A 22757-nucleotide genomic window follows, 5' to 3' on the forward strand; every position below is an offset into this window, starting at 1 on the left:
TACTGCAAGTCAAAAAATACCTTCCTTAAATCTTATCTGAAAAAAATTAAGACTAGACTTATCTTTCAAAATTCAAAAGACTCAAAAAGTTTGGAGCCAAGAAATTTAGCATACACTCACTTCACAGATATTTATTGTCAGGTACTAGGCTGGGTTTTAATTATTGTGTTGTGAACAAAACAATGATCCTTTCCTTCATGGAGTTTCTAATCCAGAGAGGGAAGAAACAATAAACGCAGAAGCAAACAAACACTACTAAGTGCTATATGGGAAAGTAACAGAATTTTGAAAGAGAATACTGGTTGTTCACTAATTAAGGTTGGATTCTCAGGAAAGCCTTTTGTTGGAGGTGGCATCTTAAATGAGAACTGAAAGATGAGGAAAAGCCAAAAGAACCATCATGGGGAAAAGCATTTTAACCAGAAGGAACAATATGGTGAAGATAATGAGATAAAAGAAAGATCGGTCTGCAAGAAACTACCTGTGGTGCTGGAATTTAGTGCAGTAAGCAAGGGAAAGATGGTTTCAGATGAGAATGGAGATATTGAGGAAGTCACTCAGAAGCTTGTAAGTCAAATTAGGAAGTGTGGAGAATTTTCCTGGTGCAATGAGAAGTCTTTGAGTATTTTAAAGCACAGAATAATATGATCCAATTGCCCTCTTGCAAAGACGACTCTGGCTACTGGGTAGAAAATAAGTTGGAGGGAGTCAAGGGTAAAAATAAGAGGACCAATAGCAAGACTGCTACAATGATTCAGGCAAGAAGTCATGGTGGTTTGGAGAAGATTGGTGGCAGTGGGCTGGAGAGAAGTGAAGGGCTTTGCTAAATATCTGGCAAGTAGAATGGATGGTACTTGACAATAGATTGGATGGGAGGAGGGTGAGGAAGAGGAAGAATCCTAGGATTCTGGCTGGATAGTGAGATTAAGGAAGCTGGAAAGGAAACTCACTTGTGAGGGAAAAATTGATAATAAGTTTTGAGAAAATTAAGTTTAAGATGCTTTTGAAACATCAAAGTAGATATGCCAAGAAAAGTGCGATGTACATCAATCTGGAGCTTAAAAGAGATCTGAGCTGGAGCTATACATCTGGAGATCGTTGGAATAAAGATGTTATGTAAAGAGAGATCCTTCGTGAGCTTTCTGAGAACAGTGTCAGTGGACTTGGGAGATGGGTAGGCAGGGTCCAAATCACAGTGGGTTGAGGGGAAGTTGAGGCCACAGACAGCAGATATATACCATTATCTCAAGTAGTTTTGAGAAAAAGGAAGTAGAGAGATTAGGAAAAGCTGAAGGGGAGGTGGGAGGGTAGAGTAGAGGTGTTTTGTGACGAGGGGAGTTTTCAGCTTGTTTTTAGGCTGTGAAAAAAGAGGTAGCAGAGAGGGTGAGGCTGAGGATCTGAAATATCAGGGGTGTAGGTGTATGTGAATTTGAGAAAATCAATTACCAGAGGAGGAAGAAGGGGGTCAGGGTCAGCTTATAAAAGGAAGAGGAGCACCCCTTCCTCTTAAATACAGGGGGCTAACTTAGAATGGTGAGGATATAAGGGCATTAGAAGAAGATGGGTGAGACTGCTGAGAGATTTCAGAGCCGAAATGGATTCTATTTTTTTGGGGGGGTGGGGGAGGTACTGAGAGGTGGCACTATCTGCTGACAGTGAGGGTAAGATTAGGGTTGAGATTTTTTTCAATAGTTGCTGCAGAAAATATACAGGAAGAGGCATTAGACTCCTTCATGATTGTTGTCCCAAAGCCTTTCTATATTTCCATGAGGCTTGTGGCTATCAAACCTTTATGTGATAGCTTTATTGATTTCAAATTCCAAATCCTCTTAATACTAAATTCCTTGATTGATTTTTTTCCATGTGCCATTAACTCAATTTATAGCATCCCAGGGCTATGAAGCTATTAATGTGCTCCAAGTTCAAGGAAATTTTCAATTTAATAAGGCTTTATGGCCTTCCTAATTTTACTAGATTAGATGACGTTAAAGAAAGGCAAAAGATCTTTAATATTTCTCAAAGGACCTGACCAAGGAAAACATTTCCCCATCTTTGGGATTGTAATGGAAGAGAATACACACGAGTAAATTTTGCAAGGTAGGTAAAGTTTCTACTATATTGGTTACAAAAGTATGATTGGTTCAATCTTATATTGGTGAAATGTCTACTTTATCATTCCTTTTCCCCAACTGACACTAGAACCACTCATTTGTAATCACTTTAAAACTCAGTTATGGTCTTCATAAAATGGCAATTCAGGGAGATCTGTTTCAGCAAATAATGTAACACATGTTTTTTCTTGAAGAGTTAAAAAATAGATGGATAACAGATTCAGTATTTATTAACACTTAGCAGCATATCGATTATGTACTTAGGCAGGAATAAGCAAAGCTCATTTGGACTCCATATAATTGCCATATATTACTTTGTCATTTGAAGTTATTACCCTTAAGATTTAAGATCTCTTTACATTGGTTTATCTATTGTTAAGAAGGGATACATCATAAGGAAAGTATTAGAGCTAAGCAATGTTGTCATTTGAGGCTTAAAATTTTTTTTTTTGGTAACGTCAATGGAATCAGGACTACTTGATTTCCTGCATCCACAGACTACCCTTTATCCACAGTTGCAATCATTTGACCCTTGCCCTAAGAGCTAAATTCTGCTTCAGCTTCTGGGATCGACTCTAACCTTTACTGGGGATAATTTTAGGAAATACAGACCAGTCCTTTGGTTGATTCAGCATCCTCAATCTAGCTGGGAGTTGTTCTGAATGGTGCTATACTTCTAATCATTGACGTTCTGCTTCCTTGCTCAGCAGCTGATTACAGGATTCTATTATAGAGAATATATTACCTGGGCTTGAATCCTCACTTTACCACTATCCTTGCCTTGTTGCCCTGGGTAAGTTATTTTACTTCTCTGAGCCTCAGATACATCATCTCTCAAATGTTAGAAAGACTTCTGTTACAGAGGTGTCATATTAATGCCTAGCTTTTGTCTGGCAAATAGAAGGCAGTTCCCTGTTTTTTCCCTTTTTCCCTTTCCCCCGAGTTCCCCCGAGTTTCCCCCGAGTTCTCAATACACAAATTCTTGCAGGCCTGAGTTTCTGCTTTGCTTTAGGTAAACATCTTTAGGGACTAGAGTTCTGTGATCTACTGTTGGATCACTTTATGATGGTCACTGTCTGCCTACAGTCCTATATATTAACTGATCTTAGGGTCCCAGTTACCATGCCTCATCCATCTGCCCAGTTAACTGATTTGCATCTTACTGAATTGCCTCAATGATTATCATATGACTGGGTCACTACTTATCGCCTGACACCATATCTTATGATGACTTTGGACTCTCTGATTGTTTTGGCGCCCCTCATCCCTGCTCCGCAAAAGTTATGTTTAATTTTGCCTCATTTGTAGTTTTGGTCATTGTATGATATGATAAATGGACCTAAAAGTCATCTATTTTCTAACATGAATAAAGAAAATTGCCTTTTTAAAGAAAAATGTAAACCTATAATAATAGGAAGACTCAATATGCATTATAAAATAAAATATGCATTTTGGGAGAAAATGTTGATAATTTTAGCACTTGTAATTTATGCACAGAATCAATTCAAGTACTCATCAAAATTCATTCTTCAAGTGAATGATGTAAACATAAGATCTTGGAATTTTGACAGACTGTCATATCCTTCCGGCATAAGCAAAGGTAAAAAATCACAATCAGTGGAAGAGAGGTCAAGGGTAAAAGGTAACTTATGTGAATGAGCATCCTTCTCTTTCCATGTCAGTTTCAAAAGCTAATGATTTACTTGCTTAGATGAAGTTCTGTCTTATTTATAAAATATTGTTAACCAGTAATAAATGACTGGGTTTATATTTCATTCCTATAGTTTGAATTTGGTTGTCATTGGCGTTTAAACCAAAAGTCACCATTAATACTTTCATACATTAATAACTTTCAGCCAACCTATTTATATAATATGAATTCCAGGTTCTAGTGGTACTAGATTAATGTCTAGGTCTGAATCTATATATCTACATAAGCATCTTTATCTATTTCTATGTCTGTATTCAGTAAAACTAGAAAATGAATGTAATTACTTAATAATCAGACAATGGGGAATACATTTATTGTTTAATAATATAGAGGATCACCTGGAATTTTCCCATTTTTCTTTACCATTTTGATGTTTAGATCTGGAAAGCATTTTAAATGATCTAACTATGTCTATTCTCACATTACATTAAATGGTATTGCAATGCTCTTAATTACCTATTGCACTTTCTGTACCCCTGAAAACCAGGAAATAGACTTGGCCTGGTATTCACAATAAATGCGATCAAATGTCTGCCTATTGATGGTTGAGAAACAATGAAACCAAGATAATCAATCAGATTAAAACTTAGTGACTAAAATATTCTAATTGTTAAGAAAGCAATCAATGAAAAAACAACTCAAGAGGACAAAGCTAAACCACAAGCCTCATGAATACCATCATATCATCTTGTTCTTCCCATGAAGAAAGACAATTGCACACAAGACTTTACCATAGTGTTTTTCTAAAAGACAACAATTTACAGTCCTTCAGGCAGACAGACATAGAGCCAAAAACAATCTCACGAAGTCTTTTCACATTGAATTATTTTTGCTCTCTTATTAACGTAGCTTGGGTATTGGAAGGTCTTAGGAGAAATTTGATTCTGAGGAGAAGGCATGAGTTTATAAATAGTCCAGCTAAAATAAGTGGACTTTCCTTAATGGTTCAAAAAGATAATTGCATTGAAATGAACCTTAATCCTCCAATACAGAGGAAAGTGTTACTGTGAACCCTTTGAAAAGTTGGCAGGGTAGTGTAGCTAAAAATATCCTGGTATCAATTACTCAGTACAAGGTGGAATTTAATTGGGTCAAGCAAACCTCCCTCTTTTTTGTTCCCCTGTCCAAGTAACTCACAACTTTCAATCTCCAGGGTGCAGTTTTGTTCATCCAGAGGGTATCTTCGTAGATCCATCATACACGCAGCTGTGGTTGTGATCCTGTCAGGGTGAGAGAAAGGACAACATCATAATGACGATGACTTTCATTTCCAGGCTTCTCAGCCCTGAATCATGCCTACCAGTTGGCATCAAAATTTTGTGATTAAAAATTCTGAAAGTAGGCGGATTGAATTTGAGTCTTTCTTTGCTGCTCACTAGCAGTGTGAGGCTGAGCTAGTTAATTTATCTCCAGGAGTCTCAGTCCCCTTATCAATCAAAACACCGACTGCATAGAATGGCTGTGAGGATTAAAAGAGATAATATATGCAAAGCCCTGAGCCCAGTGCTTCATACTTAGTAAGTGTCTCACAAATAGTAGCTATTATTATAGCTATTATTATCCCAGGCCCTTCCTTTATTTACTAGCCTCCTAGCAATGTCTTTGCCGGTATCTGCAGCAAGTCTGGTTTTATGAGGAGAACATCTATGTTATGTGTCAAAGTCCACCTTCCTCTCCTGCTACAACCTAATGATAAAACAACAAAAGCAACAACAACAGCAAAATTCATCCTTCATGGCTTTTGATGCCTTACACTCCCCACTATGAGGGAGATTTGTCAGATTCACCTCTGAGACCCTGGTCTACCTATATTCAGTAGATAGCATGTAACCAATAAAGAAACATCATCCTAGGATCAGTGTTTCCACCATATTTACCAACTCCAGTTTAGCTTATGTATCTATGCAAACCCAAGGATCCTGACTCTAGATATCCTACCTGGGTTTCCACTATCCCTCCGTTTTCTCGTGCCTGGGCTGGTTTTCTGGACTGTGGTGTCTTAGAGTAACTTAAATTCATATGGCTCGTCCACTCATACAAACATTTGATATCACGCTGGAATTGACAAAATACTTTTCTTAAAAAAACTATTTACACGGTCCCTGTTCACAAAGTAATGTATAATCACAATTTAAAAAATTCAAAATTCAAATTTAATAATAAGCTTCCTTTCTACCTTAGGCCCCAGGAGCTAAAACATTGGAAAATTTCCATACATACTCTGAATATAAATAGAAGCCCAGTTATATCTTCTTATGGGTGAACTTTTTTTTTTTTTGCGGTACGCGGGCCTCTCACTGCTGTGGCCTCCCCCGCCGCGGAACACAGGCTCCAGAAGCGCAGGCTCAGCGGCCATGGCTCACGGGTCCAGCCGCTCCGCGGCATGTGGGATCCTCCCGGACCGGGGCACGAACCCATGTCCGCTGCATCGGCAGGCAGACTCCAACCACCGCGCCACCAGGGAAGCCTGGGTGAACTTCTTAAGAAGACTACCGCATACCCTCTTCTGAACCTAGCTTGTTTTCATTGACGGTGCATCTTGGATTTGGTTCTATATTAGTAAATAATAAGCTATTTGTAAAAAAAAAATTACTACAGAGTATTGAGTTGTACGGAAATGCCATAATTTATTTTCCTAATCACCCTATAGGGGGCATTTATGTTGTTTCATATCTTTTACTTTTACAAATAAAGATGCTCTGAATATACTGGTACACTCTACTATATCTGACTACGTTGACTGGTTATTTCTAGAAAGGGAATTGTTGATAGAAAAAAGGTATATGCATTTTAAATTTTGCCACATTGCTGTTCATAGAGGTTGAGCCAGTTTACACCCTCATCAACAGTGTATGTAAATTTGACAAAGTTCTTTTCATACCTTTGTTTTTTGAGGCTGTCAAGGAAAGTTGTTGTTTTGGTCATTTGTGTTAACCTGACAGGCACCTTCTTCCTAAAAACATTACTAGGAATAACCCTAGACCTTCCCAATTTCTCTTTGGCTTTCTTTATGAAAGATAAAAGTGAAGATTCTCTTTGAAGCCTTTCTTAGACAGGATGCTGGTCAATTAATCAGATTGATCTGAGCATTAAGCAAGAGCAAAAGGAATTTTAAAGTTTAATTAAAAAAATTTTTCAGTGTTTTACAAAAACTTTGAAGACTGGCTGCATTCCAGAATTTAGGACATAGAAGGATTACAATTCCACCACATTCTTTTTATGGTCTGCAAAGTGTTTCAAACATACTCAATGAGACAACACGATAAATATTTAAAAATGCTTAAAAACATCATCTCTCTACTATATTCTTTAATAGCTGCTTATCAATAAAAAAGTGTGAAGATGTGAATATTCTCTAGGAATTACTGAAGTGTGGCCATCCTTATGATCTTATGAAGTAGCTAATTCTTTTCAACCAGGGATAATTTTTACCAACAGGGGACATTTGACATCTGGAGACAGTTTTGATCGTCAGGCTGGGGGTGGAAGGTGGATACTGGGCATCTAGTGGGTGGAGGCCAGGGATGCTGCTAAACATACTACAGTGCCCGGGACAGCACCCAACAATTAAGAATTATCTGTTCCAAAATGTCAGTAGTGCTATGGTTGAAAAACACTGCTAAAATGGTGCTTTCAAATATTTTTCCTCTGGGGAAAACTGTAATAAAATGAAATCTTATAGAGAACCTCAACATATAAACACAAATGAAATAAGTGAAAGCCATATGTTGTCAATATAGATTTGCCATATAAGTTCAAATGTTGACATCCATTTTAATGAGCACACACATTTGAAAGCAGGAATTATGATGAGAATTATGGTCTTAAATCTCCCTCAGCACCAATTATTTTTGTGTTATATTTTATTTGTATGGTATTGAGAAAATCCTAACAAACATGGAAACACTTGCTTCTAAAATCTTACATGACCAGGCATGGGCTACCCTGAATTAGGGGGGAATATTACCCGTCTGCTTTGTAACTGCTGCTATTATCAATGGCACCTTTGCAGATGGTTCAGATACATTAATAGGTGGTTGGTCTCTAGTAGGTACTTAGCAGTGGATTAAAAGGAAGCTTTACTTGGATAAAGCTTCTGCATAAGCTAATGCTTACTCTGCATAAGCTAACCTGGCAGCACAAGTTAATATTATGATGGTCTTGAATGCATTAAAATGTGACGTAGGCTCTAGGTCCAGCTACCTCGTCAGAAGGAGAAAAACAAATACCGTATGCTAACACATATATATGGAATCTAAAAAAAAAGGTTCTGAAGAACCTAGGGGCAGGACAGGAATAAAGACGCAGACATAGAGAATGGACTTGAGGACACGGGGAGGGGGAAGGGTAGGCTGGGATGAAGTGAGAGAGTGGCGTGGACATATATACACTACCAAATGTAAGATAGCTAGCTAGTGGGAAGCAGCCGCATAGCACAGGGAGATCAGCTCAGTGCTTTGTGACCACCTAGAGGGGTGGGATAGGGAGGGTGGGAGGAGACGTAAGAGGGAGGAGATATGGCGATATACGTATGCATATAGCTGATTCACTTTGTTATAAAGCAGAAACTAACACACCATTGTAAAGCAATTATACCCCAATAAAGATGTTAAAAAAAAATGTGGCGGGCTTCCCTGGTGGTGCAGTGGTTGAGAGTCCGCCTGCCGATGCAGGGTACACGGGTTCGTGCCCCGGTCCGGGAGGATCCCACATGCCGCGGAGTGGCTGGGCCCATGAGCCATGGCCGCTGAGCCTGCGCGTCCGGAGCCTGTGCTCCGCAACGGGAGAGGCCACAACAGTGAGAGGCCCGCGTACCGAAAGTGGCATAGGACACATTACAGTGTACATGCTTATAGTTTAAAAATAATTACAATATTTAAAAATAAAATTGAAATAAGATATGTGTGGAACTGTTAAAGAGCTTTTGGGATACTTGATAACATCATTTGTGCTCCACTGGTCAGCTTTCCTCATTTAATTGACATCATTTTTAGACACATGTCATCTGGTTAGTTAACCACATCATATGAAAAGCAGGACATGCTGAATCACTGATTCACACAGTATAAGGCTCTGGAGTTTTTACAAAGCAATTTGAAAAGTCAACAAAACATTGTCTGTAAAATGAATAACGTGTCTCAGGTATTTGGGTACTACAGCTGTGAGTGCTGAAAAAAACAGCTTTTGGAAAGCATAACTGAATTGACTGTTGCTATCTATCATGATCGATCTATTCGGCAATCAATAAATATTAGAAATTTAATTTATATCACCTTGGGAAACTGCACATCACAGCAGAAGCTTGCCCATGACCTGATGATTTTTCAACAATGATCGCCTGTGTGAATTCGCTTCTCCTGCCCCAAATCCCATTAAGATACCAAAGAGAGTTGAGTCATCACAACACAGAAAGAGACGAAACTTGGAACTTGAGCTGCAGGAAGTGCCTGACTTTCTCTGTAGAGCACTGACATTAGTGAAACAACTTCCTTCTTGGGACCTATCTTTTCCAAATTTTGAATCCTCAAGAAGATTTCATTGGCTCAACTTGGATTAGGTGCTAACACTCCCCAACTTATTTATTAAGGGCTGGAAGGAAAGCTACACACATACAAATATGGTCACCAGAGACCTGAAAGGGTCTCTTATCTAAGAAGAGAGGGATCACTGAGACTCACTCAGACAGGGACCCCTCTACAAGTAGGTACTCATAAATTCATGATGTGGCCCATAGAAATTTATGCAACAGAATGTCAGTCTCTGCTAATTTAAGAGTTTGGCATTTCTAGATTTTGTAATATGTATGAGTGAGTTGAGTATCCTGAGCTCTTTGTGAGAAAAATCACTCAGCAAGAATTCCCAGGTGCATCAAGAAAAAGAGAGATGTCCCTGGGCAGAGTGCCGTCCAGCCCTTGTCTTCTGGGTGTGAAGCAACAGTGAACATCTCGAAGAATGACTGCTCTCTGTATTCCATTTGTTTGCCTTGCCTAATGCAATTGCTCAGCAGTGGTTAGTCACCTCTACAACTAATTAACACATCTTCATGGAAATGTTCTCACATCGTGGCTAAAGCAGCCTGATATTCAAAATCTTCTATGGAGTCAAAGGTGCCAAAGATCACAAAACTGGACAGGTTGAGGGCTTCAAGACTGAAGCATTTTTTTGAATTTTGTTTTTAACTGTTCACACTCAAGTCATTCATTCTCAGTGTGTGAAAATATGATTATTGGCTGATAGCAAATGAAAGTATAATAGAGTAGAACCGGCGAAAGGCAAAGTGTTAACTGACTGTTTTTCTGAACTCAGACTTCTCAGAGGTACGGATTCATGACAGCGTTAACAGTCATGTCTTCTTTCAAAGACATTTAGAATGACTTACATTATCATCCAATTTACTGACATTTTGAAGGCTAGGTCAGAACACTGTAATAGGCTGTTAGTTAGAAACTATGGTCCCACGATACTTTGGAATGAACGGAAATCATGTTGCTGTAGTATTTATGTATTAAGGTGTATGCTGCGTGGTCACTGACCCTGAGTCACCGTAATCACAACTCATGTGTATTTGATGTCTAAGGGTAGCATGACTCTCATTGCTGATAAGACACATCCAGGAAGTCCTGGCCCTTAAGTAGCTTAAAACCTAGCTACAAACACACACACACATACACACACATGCAAGCACGCACACATATATACATATGGAGTGTGCACTTTTGCAAATAAGAATGGGGACTTAAATGAATGAATTACGTACGTATGGTTGAGATTTTCCTATAATCTTCAATCTTATAGGGATGAGCTCTAATTTTTAATGTGATCTCTGTAGAGCATAGCTGTACAATTTAATAGAATCTATATAAAAGGAATATGAGAAAGGAGAGAGGAAAAAAGCCTGAAAATGCTATATCCTAATCTTACTCCTAAGATTGGTGAGATTGATAGTGAGTAGCAGTATAAGATTGACATCAGTATCACTTTAAGTTTGTTTGAAGAATGTCCCATGGCTTCCTTTGGCCTCTAGGCTGTACCCTTAATCCATGTTAGAGTCATCACCCAAAGAAACCAATGAAAGATGAAGGATGGGTTAGCCTAAGTCATGACCAATGAGTACATAGATTTTTTCCCTTAGCTAACACTTACGGAGTGGTGAAAAGAATATGTATTATCTTCGCAGTTGGCACCAAATTTTATTTTAGGTAAGCTACTATGTTTAGGAAAATACCTTAGTATTAGAAGGTGAAATCTTGAGAGCATGAGACATAAATGATAAAGAAACAAAAGGAGATAAACTGCTGTGAGATTTAAGAGGAATTAGGTGTGGGGAAGCAAAATGATGGAGTAGCAAAACTCTACTGGATTTTTACATTGCTCTTATAATAAAATTTTCTCTATTTACCTAAACCATGTTCTCTCCCCAGCAGCCCCACCCCAGTAAATCCTTATGCAAATGTTTTATTTTTATTCTTGTAAAGTGGCTGAATTCTATCTTGACAGCATTCATGGAACAGTAATCTATAAATTAAAACCAATTCAGCAAAACCTGAACTTCAAAGCCAGAGACGGCCAAATCATGAAGCCCTTTGGGAAGCCTCAGCAACCCTGGGGAAGGTGTTGGACTCCCACAAATAATGGGTTGTGTGTTTAAGCTACTCTTACCTAGATCTTAAGGGGCAGAGTGATCTTAGCTAATATTATGTTAGAATCCTATATGACGGGCACAGTGTTAAGCACCATATTTACTGTATTGGTTAACTATTGCTCTTGTAACAAGTTACCACAAATTTAGTGGCTTAAAGCAACACAAATTTATTCTCTTACTGTCCTGGAGGTCTGAAGTTCTAAAATCAAGGTTTCAATAGGGCTGTGTTCCTTTTGGAGGCTCTACGGGAGAATCTATTTCCTTGTCTTTTCCAGCTTCTAGAGGCTGCTTTGCATTCCTCGGCTCATGCCCCCTTCCTCTATCTTTCTCCATCATTCCAATGTCTGCTTCTGTCCTCACATCTCCTCACCCTCTGACCCTCCTGCCTTCCTTGTATAAGAAGCCTTGTGATTACACTGGGCCCACCCCAGATAATCCAGGATAATCTCATTTCAAAATCCTGACATTAATCCCACCTGCACAGTCCCTGTTGACACCTAAGGAAACATATTTACAGGTCCTGAGAATTAAGACGTGGACATATTTAGAGGGCCATTATTCTGACTACCATACATGCATTATTTAATTTATTACTTACAAAAGCTTTATTATGTTGATGCCATTTTTATGCCCATTTCAAAGATAAGGAAACTGACATCTGATGAGGCTAGAAAAAGTTTCCAAGTCTATATAGTCTGTAAATGAGGTTCAAATTCAGATATGCTAAACTCAGGAGCTAAGGTTTATCATCTTTCCAGTTATTATATTCAGGCCAGATAAATCTAAGCAGAGAACAACTGGTTCAGTAAAATTTCTCCCACAAGCAGCAGAACAGATTAAACAACCAAGAGTTGACCTGACTATAAGTTTTTGGTGTTCATTTAGTTATCAGTAATTTAGGACATCCTTTATCAACTCAAATTGAGTATAAACATGATAGAGGACTTATTAGGAATCAGGTAATGCTATAAGCATGGAGGTTACAACAGTTAAAAATATCCAACTGCACCTTCCTGCTGTCATAATTTTTGTTTTGTTTTGTTTTTTAGTACTGTCAGGTAGCAGAAGACAGAAGATAGAGCCATTGTCTACTGGTTTAAAGAAATAACCAGGGAGGATATGCTTATCTCTCATTTGGGACTACTAGCTTTGCCATTTTTCTAGAAACACAAATATCTGGCATTAGAGAAATGTTTACATTATCAAGAAAACATGACAATCACTCAGGAGGGAGAGAGTTCAATCTTACACTTATTTGACTGGTGTGTCTGGTTGGTTTTTGGATGCCTTAACTTAAGTTTGTTGTATTCCATGAACAGAGGTATTCTGCAGGTGGATACAGGGTAGAACAGGCAAGAAGAAAAGGGTTATTATATGCACATACAAGTTCAATGTTTAGTACATACTAGTCTCTCAATTAACTATAGCTATTATTATTTTTAAACTATATGCTTCTAAATACATACATACATGTAAGATTACTAATACAAGTGCATTGTAAGATTAATGCAGGGTCATAGTAAAATACCGGAAAAATACAGAAAATTATAGATAGAATAAATGATCCATAATCTCATCACCACAATCTGATTATTAACTTCCTTTCTTCTAAGTATATTGTTTAATAAAGTTGAAATTACATTGTATTTAACCATTTCGTTTGCTGCTTTTTGCTTGAACATTCCTCTGTTGGGTGACATCAGAAGGTACTCTTTGGTGATGCTTTAAAAAAAATCTACACTGAATAAATAGCATTCTTGTTGCTCCTCTTATATTTTTAGTTTTTGATTCTACTTTCTTTTCTCCCTCTGTTTTGTACTCTTTGTGCTGAATGTTAATGACACACTTCTCAGTACAATCCCAAACCGTCATTTTCAGGTAATTAGCTACATACCAAATGTTGTGTAAATCGGCTTATTTTTATTCATTTCTGTTGGACGAGAGTGATTCATGAACCACTTTGTGAATATGAAAAGCTGTTCATAAATCAGAGCAGCCTGAGGAAGGGGAACAACAACCACAAAAAGTACTCACAGGGCAATAGTAATTAATAGACCCTTGCCAAGGACCCAGTGCTAATCTCAGTTATGTTTATGTCTCACTGAGTTCAAAATAGACTATTTTCCCCAAATTATATCACTATATTCATATATCTGTGGAGTATAAGAACATGTGTTCAATTTCTACCATGCTTAAAGTTTCCTAGGAATAGTTAGCTGAGATATGTGTTAGGTGGCAGAAATACCAAGGCTACCCCTTCTAAATCAGAGCATCTTTATTATTATCTTGATCATCAGCAATTTCTGTAGTAGACAAACTGTGAGGAATTAAAATAATAATAAACCTGTAAACAAGCGAAATGGACTTAGAAATGATAGTAAAAGTCAAATTCAAAGAAAATGTTTACTTCTGATGGAATGCCATGACTTGGTAAGGGCAGGATAGTTAAAAAAGAACTCAGAATTAGGAGACAAAGCAAAGATATGGATCTTCTTTCACAGCTATTCAATTTTTTTTTTGGCTTAGTTGCAGAACTGCTCTGTTGCATTGCCACATGGTGAGTTCTCTCAGAATAAAGAGGTGACTCATTTACTGGGGGGTAATCAGAGTAATCTTGAAATGGTATTCCTGAAGGATTGAAATAAGATTCTAGAGTGACAGAGCGTTAAAATACTGCATTGTCTTAGGAGAATGGCTTTATGTAGGGAAAACAAAACAAAACAAAACAAAAAAAACCTAAACAAATACAAGTAAGGGAGTAGTATAAATTGCGCAAAATTTCCAGCTCCCCATAAGAATAAGAGCGGGGCTTGGGACATTACCCTTTTTCTTTTTAAACAAGTAACACATTAAAAAATATTCTGAAATTAGTGGGGAAATATTACTTCTAATATGACTACTAACAGCATTGTGGTATATTTATTTTCAACCCCCCTCCCCAGTGGCTGTGGGGTTTTTTGCATGCTTGTAACCATGTTTAGGGTTCTGTCTTCTTCCGTTTGAATCTTAATATATAATAATCAGGATTGCAAATCTTTCAGTGCGAAACAATATACTTTATCCTGGACATTTAAGTGGTTTTCAATTTTATTAGTTTAAATGAAAGTTAATAAACACTTACATGAATATATAGATTTTTCATGTTTTCGATTATTTATTTTTTTATAACACCTTTATTGGAGTATGATTGCTTTACAATGTTGTGTTAGCTTCTACTGTATAACAAAGTGGATCAGCTATATGCATACATATATCACCATATCCCCTACCTCTTGCGTCTCCCGCCCACCCTCCGTATCCCACCCCTTTAGGTGGTCACACAGCCCAGAGCTGATTTCCCTGTGCTATGCGGCTGCTTCCCACTAGCTATGTATTTTAAATTTGGTAGTGTATATATGTCAATGTTACTCTCTCACTTCGTCCCAGCTTACCCCTCCCCCTCCCTGTGTCCTCAAGTCCATTCTCCGTGTCTGCGTCTTTATTCCTGCCCTACCCCTAGGTTTTCAGAACCATTTTTTTGTTTTTTTTAGATTCCATATATACGTGTTAGCATAGAGTATTGGTTTTTCTCTTTCTGACTTACTTCACTCTGTATGACAGACTCTAGGTCCTTCCACTTCACTACAAATAACTCAATTTCTTCTCTTTTTATGGCTGAGTAATATTCCATTGTATATATGTGCCACATCTTCTTTATCTATTCATTGGTCGATGGACACTTAGGTTGCTTCCATATCCTGGCTATTGTAAATAGTGCGGTAATGAACACTGTGGTACATGACTCTTTATGAATTATGGTTTTCTCAGGGTATATGCCCAGTAGTGGGATTGCTGGGTCATATGGTAGTTCTATTTTTAGTTTTTTAAGGAACCTCCATGCTGTTCTCCATAGTGACAGTATCAATTTACATTCCCACCAACAGTGTAGGAGGGTTCCCTTTTCTCCACACTCTCTCCAGCATTTATTCTTTGTAGATGTTTTGATGATGGACATTCTGACCAGTGTGAGGTGATACCTCATTGTACTTTTGATTTGCATTTCTCGAATGATTAGTGATGTTGAGCATCCTTTCCTGTGTTTGTTGGGAATCTGTATATCTTCTTTAAAGAAATGTCTATTTAGGTCTTCTGCCCATTTTTGGATTGGGTTGTTTGTTTTTTTGATATTGAGCTGCATGAGCTGCTTGTATATTTTGGAGATTAATCCTTTGTCAGTTGCTTCGTTTGCAAATATTTTCTCCCGCTCTGAGGACTGTCTTTTCTTCTTGTATATGGTTTCTTTTGCTGTGCAAAAGCTTTTATGTTTCATTAAGTCCATTTTTGTTTATTTTTATTTCCATTTCTCTAGGAGGTGGGTCAAAAAGGATCTTGCTGTGATTTATGTCATAGAGTGTTCTGCCTATGTTTTCCTCTAGGAGCTTTATAGTGTCTGGTCTTACATTTAGGTATTTAATCCATTTTGATTTTATGTTTTTTGTGTTAGGGACTGTTCTAATTTCATTCTTTTACATGTAGCTGTCCAGTTTTCCCAGCACCACTTAATGAAGAGGCTGTCTTTTCTCCATTGCATATTCTTGCCTCCTTTATCAAAGATAATGTGACCATATGTGTGGGGTTTATCTCTGGGTTTTCTATCCTGTTCCATTGATCTATATTTCTGTTTTTGTACCAGTATCATACTGTCTTGATTACTGTTGCTTTGTAGTATAGTCTGTAGTCAGAGAGCCTGATTCTTCCAGCTCCGTTTTTCTTTCTCAACATTGCTTTGGCTATTTGGGGTCTTTTGTGTTTCCATACAAATTGTGAAATTTTTTGATCTAGTTCTGTGAGAAACGCCATTGGTAGTTTGATAGGGATTGCATTGAATCTGTAGATTGCTTTGGATACTATAGTCATTTTCACAATTTTCGTTCTTTCAGTCCAAGAACATAGTCTATCTCTCCATCTGTTGGTATCATCTTTAATTTCTTTCATCAGTGTCTTATAGTTTTCTGCATACAGGTCTTTTGTCTCCTTAGGTAGATTTATTCCTAGGTATTTTATTATTTTTGTTGCAATGGTAAATGGGAGTGTTTCCTCAATTTCTCTTTCAGATTTTTCATAATTCGTGTATAGGAATGCAAGAGATTTCTGTGCATTAATTTTGTATCCTGCTACTCTACCAAATTCACTGATTAGCTCTAATAGTTTTCTGGTAGTATGTTTAGGATTCTCTATGTATAGTATCATGTCATCTGCAAACAATGACAGCTTTACTTCTTTTCCGATTTGTATTCCTTTTATTTCTTTTTCTTCTCTGATTGCTGTGGCTAAAACTTCCAAAACTATGTTGAATAAGAGTGGTGAGAGTGGGCAACCTTGTCTTGTTCCTGATCTTAGTGGAAATGGTTTCAGTTTTTCACCATTGAGAACGATGTTGGCTGTGTGTTTGTCATATATGGCCTGTATTATGTTGAGGTAAGTTCCCTCTATGCCTACTTTCTGCAGGGTTTTAACATAAATGGGTGTTGAATTTTGTCAAAAGCTTTTTCTGCATCTATTGAGATGATCATATGGTTTTTATCCTTCAATTTGTTAATATGGTGTATTACATTAATTGATTTGCGTATATTTGAGAATCCTTGCATCCCTGGGATAAACCCCACTTGATCATGGTGTATGATCCTTTTAATGTGTTGTTGGATTCTGTTTGCTAGTAATTTGTTGAGGATTTTTGCATCTATGTACATCAGTGATATTGGTCTGTAGTTTTCTTTGTGACATCTTTGTCTGGTTTTGGTATCAGGGTGATGGTGACCCTGTAGAATGAGTTTGGGAGTGTTCCTCCCTCTGCTTTACTTTGGAAGAGTTTGAGAAGGATAGGTATTAGGTCTTCTCTAAATGTCTGATAGAATTCGCCTGTGAAGCCATTTGGTCCTGGGCTTTGGTTTGTTGGAAGATTTTTTTTTTTTTTTCAGACCAAAAGGTTTCCATTCTTTATTACTTGACTTCATGATGAACGAATACCAGTCAGTGCAAAGACACCAGAGCAGAGCTAACTCCCTATATAGCCTCGTGTGGAGGTTCCTGGGCTGGGGTCTTAGTGTCTGTCCTTAGCCTCATTTCTCAAACCCCAGCAACCCTATGGCCCTGACTTCTCAAGAACCGACAACTGAGGCTCTTACACATGTAACACCTGATACAGTGCCAGCTTAGAAAGACAGATTGTTCATTGATGAGGATTTGGTAACAGCAAAATCTATTAACGGTACAAACTCTGGAGCCATCTCGGCTGGGTTCAAATCCCAATTCTGCCATTAATTAACTGTGGGATTATTATTATTATTTTTTTTTAACATCTTTATTGGAGTATAATTGCTTTACAATGGTATGTTAGTTTCAGCTTCACAACCAAATGAATCAGTTATATATATACATATATTCCCATATCTCTTCCCGCTTGCGTCTCCCTCCCTCCCACCCTCCCTATCCCACCCCTCCAGGCGGTCACAAAGCACCAAGCTGATCTCCCTGTGCTATGCGGCTGCTTCCCACTAGCTAACTACCTTACGTTTGGTAGTGTATATATGTCCATGCCTCTTTATCGCTTTGTCACCGTTTACCCTTCCCCCTCCCCATAGCCTCAAGTCCATTCTCTAGTAAGTCTGTGTCTTTATTCCTGTTTCACCCCTAGGTTTTTCATGACATTTTTTTTTTTTAAATTCCATATATATGTGTTAGCATACGGTATTTGTCTCTCCCTTTCTGACTTACTTCACTCTGTATGACAGACTCTAGGTCTATCCACCTCATTACAAATAGCTCCATTTCGTCTCTTTTTATGGCTGAGTAATATTCCATTGTATATATGTGCCACATCTTCTTTATCCATTCATCCGATGATGGACACTTAGGTTGTTTCCATCTCTGGGCTATTGTAAATAGAGCTGCAATGAACATTTTGGTACATGACTCTTTTTGAATTATGGTTTTCTCAGGGTATATGCCCAGTAGTGGGATTGCTGGGTCATATGGTAGTTCTATTTGTAGCTTTTTAAGGAACCTCCATACTGTTCTCCACAGTGGCTGTATCAATTTACATTCCCACCAACAGTGTAAGAGGGTTCCCTTTTCTCCACACCCTCTCCAGCATTTATTGTTTGTAGATTTTTTGATGATGGCCATTCTGACTGGTGTGAGATGATATCTCATTGTAGTTTTGATTTGCATTTTTCTAATGATTAGTGATGTTGAGCATTCTTTCATGTGTTTGTTGGCACTCTGTATATCTTCTTTGGATAAATGTCTATTTAGGTCTTCTGCCCATTTTTGGATTGGGTTGTTTGTTTTTTTGTTATTAAGCTGCATGAGCTGCTTATAAGTTTTGGAGATTAATCCTTTGTCAGTTGCTTCATTTGCAAATATTTTCTCCCATTCTGAGGGTTGTCTTTTCGTCTTGTTTATGGTTTCCTTTGCTGCGCAAAAGCTTTTAAGTTTCATTAGGTCCCATTTGTTTACTTTTGTTTTTATTTCCATTACTCTAGGAGGTGGGTCAAAAAGGACCTTGTTGTGATTTATGTCATAGAGTGTTCTGCCTATGTTTTCCTCTAAGAGTTTGACAGTTTCTGGCCTTACATTTAGGTCTTTAATCCATTTTGAGCTTATTTTTGTGTATGGTGTTAGCGAGTGATCTAATCTCATACTTTTACATGTAGCTGTCCAGTTTTCCCAGCACCACTTATTGAATAGGCTGTCCTTTCTCCACTGTACATTTCTGCCTCCTTTGTCAAAGATAAGGTGACCATATATGTGTGGGTTTATCTCTGGGCTTTCTATCCTGTTCCATTGATCTATCTTTCTGTTTTTGTGCCAGTACCATACCGTCTTGATAACTGTAGCTTTGTAGTATAGTCTGAAGTCTGGGAGCCTGATTCCTCCAGTTCCTTCTTTTGTTCTCAAGATTGCTTTGGCTATTCGGGGTCTTTTGTGTTTCCATACAAATTGCAAAATTTTTTGTTCTAGTTCTGTGAAAAATGCCTGTTGGAAGATTTTTAATCAAAGTTTCAATTTCAGTGCTTGTGATTGGTCTGTTGATATTTTCTATTTCTTCCTGGTTCAGTCTCAGAAGGTTGTGCTTTTCTGGGAATTTGTCCATTTCTTCCAGGTTGTCCATTTTATTGGTGTATAATTGCTTGTAGTAATCTCTCATGATCCTTTGTATTTCTGCAGTGTCACTTGTTACTTCTCCTTTTTCATTTCTAATTCTGTTGATTTGAGTCTTCTCCCTTTTTTTCTCGATGAGTCTGGCTAATGGTTTATCAATTTGTTTTTCATCTCAGAACCAGCTTTTAGTTTTACTGATCTTTGCTATTGTTTCCTTCATTTCTTTTTCATTTATTTATGACGTCTTTCCTTCTGCTAACTTTGGGTTTTTTTTTGTTGTTGTTGTTGTTGTTCTTTCTCTAATTGCTGTAGCTGTAAAGTTGGGTTGTTTATTTTAGATTTTTCTTGTTTCATGAGGTAGGATTGTGTTGGTATAAACTTCCCTCTTAGAATTGCTTTTGCTGCATCCCGTAGGTTTTGGGTCATTGTGTTTTCATTCTCATTTGTTTCTAGATATTTTTTGATTTCCTCTTTGATTTCTTGGTTATTTAGTGGTGTATTGTTTAGCCTCCATGTATTTGTATATTTTTACAGTTTTTTTCCTGTAATTGATGTCTAGTCTCATAACGTTGTGGTGGGAAAAGTTATGTGATACGATTTCAATTTTGCTAAATTTACCAAGGCTTGATTTGTGACCCAAGATATGGTCTATCCTGGAGAATGTTCCATGAGCACCTGAGAAGAAAGTGTATTCCGTTGTTTTTGGATGGAATGTCCAACAAATATCAATTAAGTCCATCTTGTCTAATGTGTCATTTAAAGCTTGTGTTTCCTTATTTATTTTCATTGTGGATGATCTGTCCATTGGTGAAAGTGGGGTGTTAAAGTCCCCTACTATGAATGTGTTACTGTCAATTTCCCCTTTTATGGCTGTTAGCATTTGCCTTATGTATTGAGGTGCTTCTATGTTGGGTGCATAAATATTTACCATTGTTATATCTTCTTCTTGGATTGATTCCTTGATTATGATGTAGTGTTCTTTTTGTCTCTGGTTTTAGTCTTTATTTTAAAGTCTATTTTGTTTGATATGAGAATTGCTACTCCAGCTTTCTTTTGATTTCCATTTGCATGGAATATCTTTTTCCATTCCCTCACTTTCAGTCTGTATGTGTCCCTAGGTCTGAAGAGGGTCTCTTGTAGACAGCATTTATTCGGGTCTTTTTTTGTATCCATTCAGCCAGTCTATGTGTTTTGGTTGGAGCATTTAATCTATTTACGTTTAAGGTAATTTTTTTTTTTTTTTTTTTTGCAGTACACGAGCCTCTCACTGTTGTGGCCTCTCCCATTGTGGAGCACAGCCTCCAGACGCGCAGGCTCAGCAGCCATGGCTCACGGGCCCAGCCCTCCGTGGCATGTGAGATCTTCCCTGACTGGGCACAAACCCATGTCCCCTGCATCGGCAGGCGGACTCTCAACCACTGCGCCACCATGGAAGCCCAAGGTAATTTTTGATATGTATGTTTCTTTACCATTTTCTTATTTGTAAGAGCTGTTTGTGTGTTTCTGATATCAACCCCTTGTCCGTTGCGTTCTATGCAAATATTTTCTCCCATTCTGAAGGTTGTTTCTTTGTTTTGTTGATGGTTTCCTTTGTTGTGCAATAGCTTTTAAGTTTGATCATGTCTCATTTGTTTTTTTTGCTTTTATTTCTTTTGCCTTGGGAGACTGATGTAAGAAAATCTTTCTACTATTTATGTCAGAGAATATTTTTCCTATGTTTTTTTCTAGGAGTTTTGCAGTGTCATGTCTTATACTTAGGTCTTTAAAGTATTTTTGGTTTATTTTTGTACATGGTGTGAGGTAATGTTCTAATTTCACTGATTTTCATGTAGCTGTCTAGTTTTCCCAGCACTAGTTGTGGAAGAGACTGTCTTTTCTCCATTGCATATTCTTGTGTCCTTTATTGTAGATTAATTGAGCGTAGGTGTCTGGGTTTATTTCTGGGCTCTGTATTCTGTTCCATTGATCTATACGTCTGTTTTTGTACCAACACCACACTGTTTTGTTTACTGTAGCTTTGTAGTATTGTCCGAAGTCTGGGAGGGTTCAGACTTTGTAGTAAAGTCTGAAGTCCAGCTTTTTTCTTTTTTTTTCAGGATTGCTTAGACTATTCTGGACCTTTTGTGGTTCTATCTATATTTTAGGATTGTTTGTTTTAGTTCTGTGAAAAATGTCATGGGTATTTTGATAGGGATTGCATTAAATCTGTAGATTGCTTTGGTTAGTGTGTCCATTTTAACAATATTAATTCTTCCAATCCAAGAGCATGTGATATCTTTCCATTTCTTCGAATCGTCTTCAATTTCTTTTACCAGTGTTTTATAATTTTCTGTGTATAGTTCTTTCACCTCCTTGGTTAAGCTTATTCCTAGGTTTTTTTTTTTTTTTTTGATGTGATTTTAAACAGAATTGTTTTTTACTTTCTCTGTCTGATATCTCATTACTTATGTAAAGAAACACAACAGATTTTGGTATATTAATCTTATATCCTGCTACCTAGCTGAATTCATTTGTTAGTTCTAATAGATTTTAGTGTGGAGATTTTAGTGTTCTCTATATAGAGTATTAAAAGTCATACAAGTCTTTATGCTGTCTTATACTATATATGGCCAAAATACTTTCTTAAGGAATTGTACCAAATTATAATGCTAGAAAGTATCAATTTCCTTACACTGCAGCTCAAATGGATATTATACTGTTTTTGTTAATATATGAAAAATGGTACTTTTAAGTTGTTATTTTAGTTTTTAATTACTGGCACAGTAAAATATTTTTAATATATTTATTTATAAGTTGTATTCAGTACCATTCCTTCTTTAAAAACTGAAATCTCAAGTGGTGAATAAATTTATGATTAAAAGAAGACCAATAATAGAATTTTCTCAAATATCAGGCAGGAATTGTGTTCCAGTATAGATTAACTTCATTGCTATCTATTTTAGTTAATTAGATAAATAAATATATGTTAAATTTAATATCTTTGTTGACATGTATTTTCATGGTTTTACTGTTAAAATTTTTTGAGAGAATGTATAAATTATAGAAATAAATATCTAAAATAAAGCTATGTTGCTTTTTTGAATTCATAATGAACACCATCAAAATTAAGCTAACTGAGAGATATATTCTAAAAGGCAAAAATGGGAAACGG

The 22757-nt window shown here is 37.2% G+C and overlaps 1 protein-coding gene across 3 annotated transcripts in view; it reads right to left on the reverse strand.

The window, feature by feature from the left end:
* GABRB1 (gamma-aminobutyric acid type A receptor subunit beta1) overlaps nt 1–22757 on the reverse strand; it is a 394887-nt gene that overhangs the window by 80803 nt on the left and 291327 nt on the right. For all 3 annotated transcript variants that reach the window (XM_027103040.1, XM_027103041.1, XM_027103042.1), the window contains one exon: nt 4960–5042. In XM_027103040.1, the coding sequence (XP_026958841.1) occupies nt 4960–5042 (83 nt within the window). The remainder of the gene's footprint in view (nt 1–4959; nt 5043–22757) is intronic.

The sequence above is a fragment of the Aethalodelphis obliquidens genome, unplaced genomic scaffold, assembly GCF_003676395.1.
Source record: "Aethalodelphis obliquidens isolate GAN/ISIS:26980383/991018 unplaced genomic scaffold, ASM367639v1 scaffold6, whole genome shotgun sequence".
Taxonomy (NCBI): domain Eukaryota; kingdom Metazoa; phylum Chordata; class Mammalia; order Artiodactyla; family Delphinidae; genus Aethalodelphis; species Aethalodelphis obliquidens.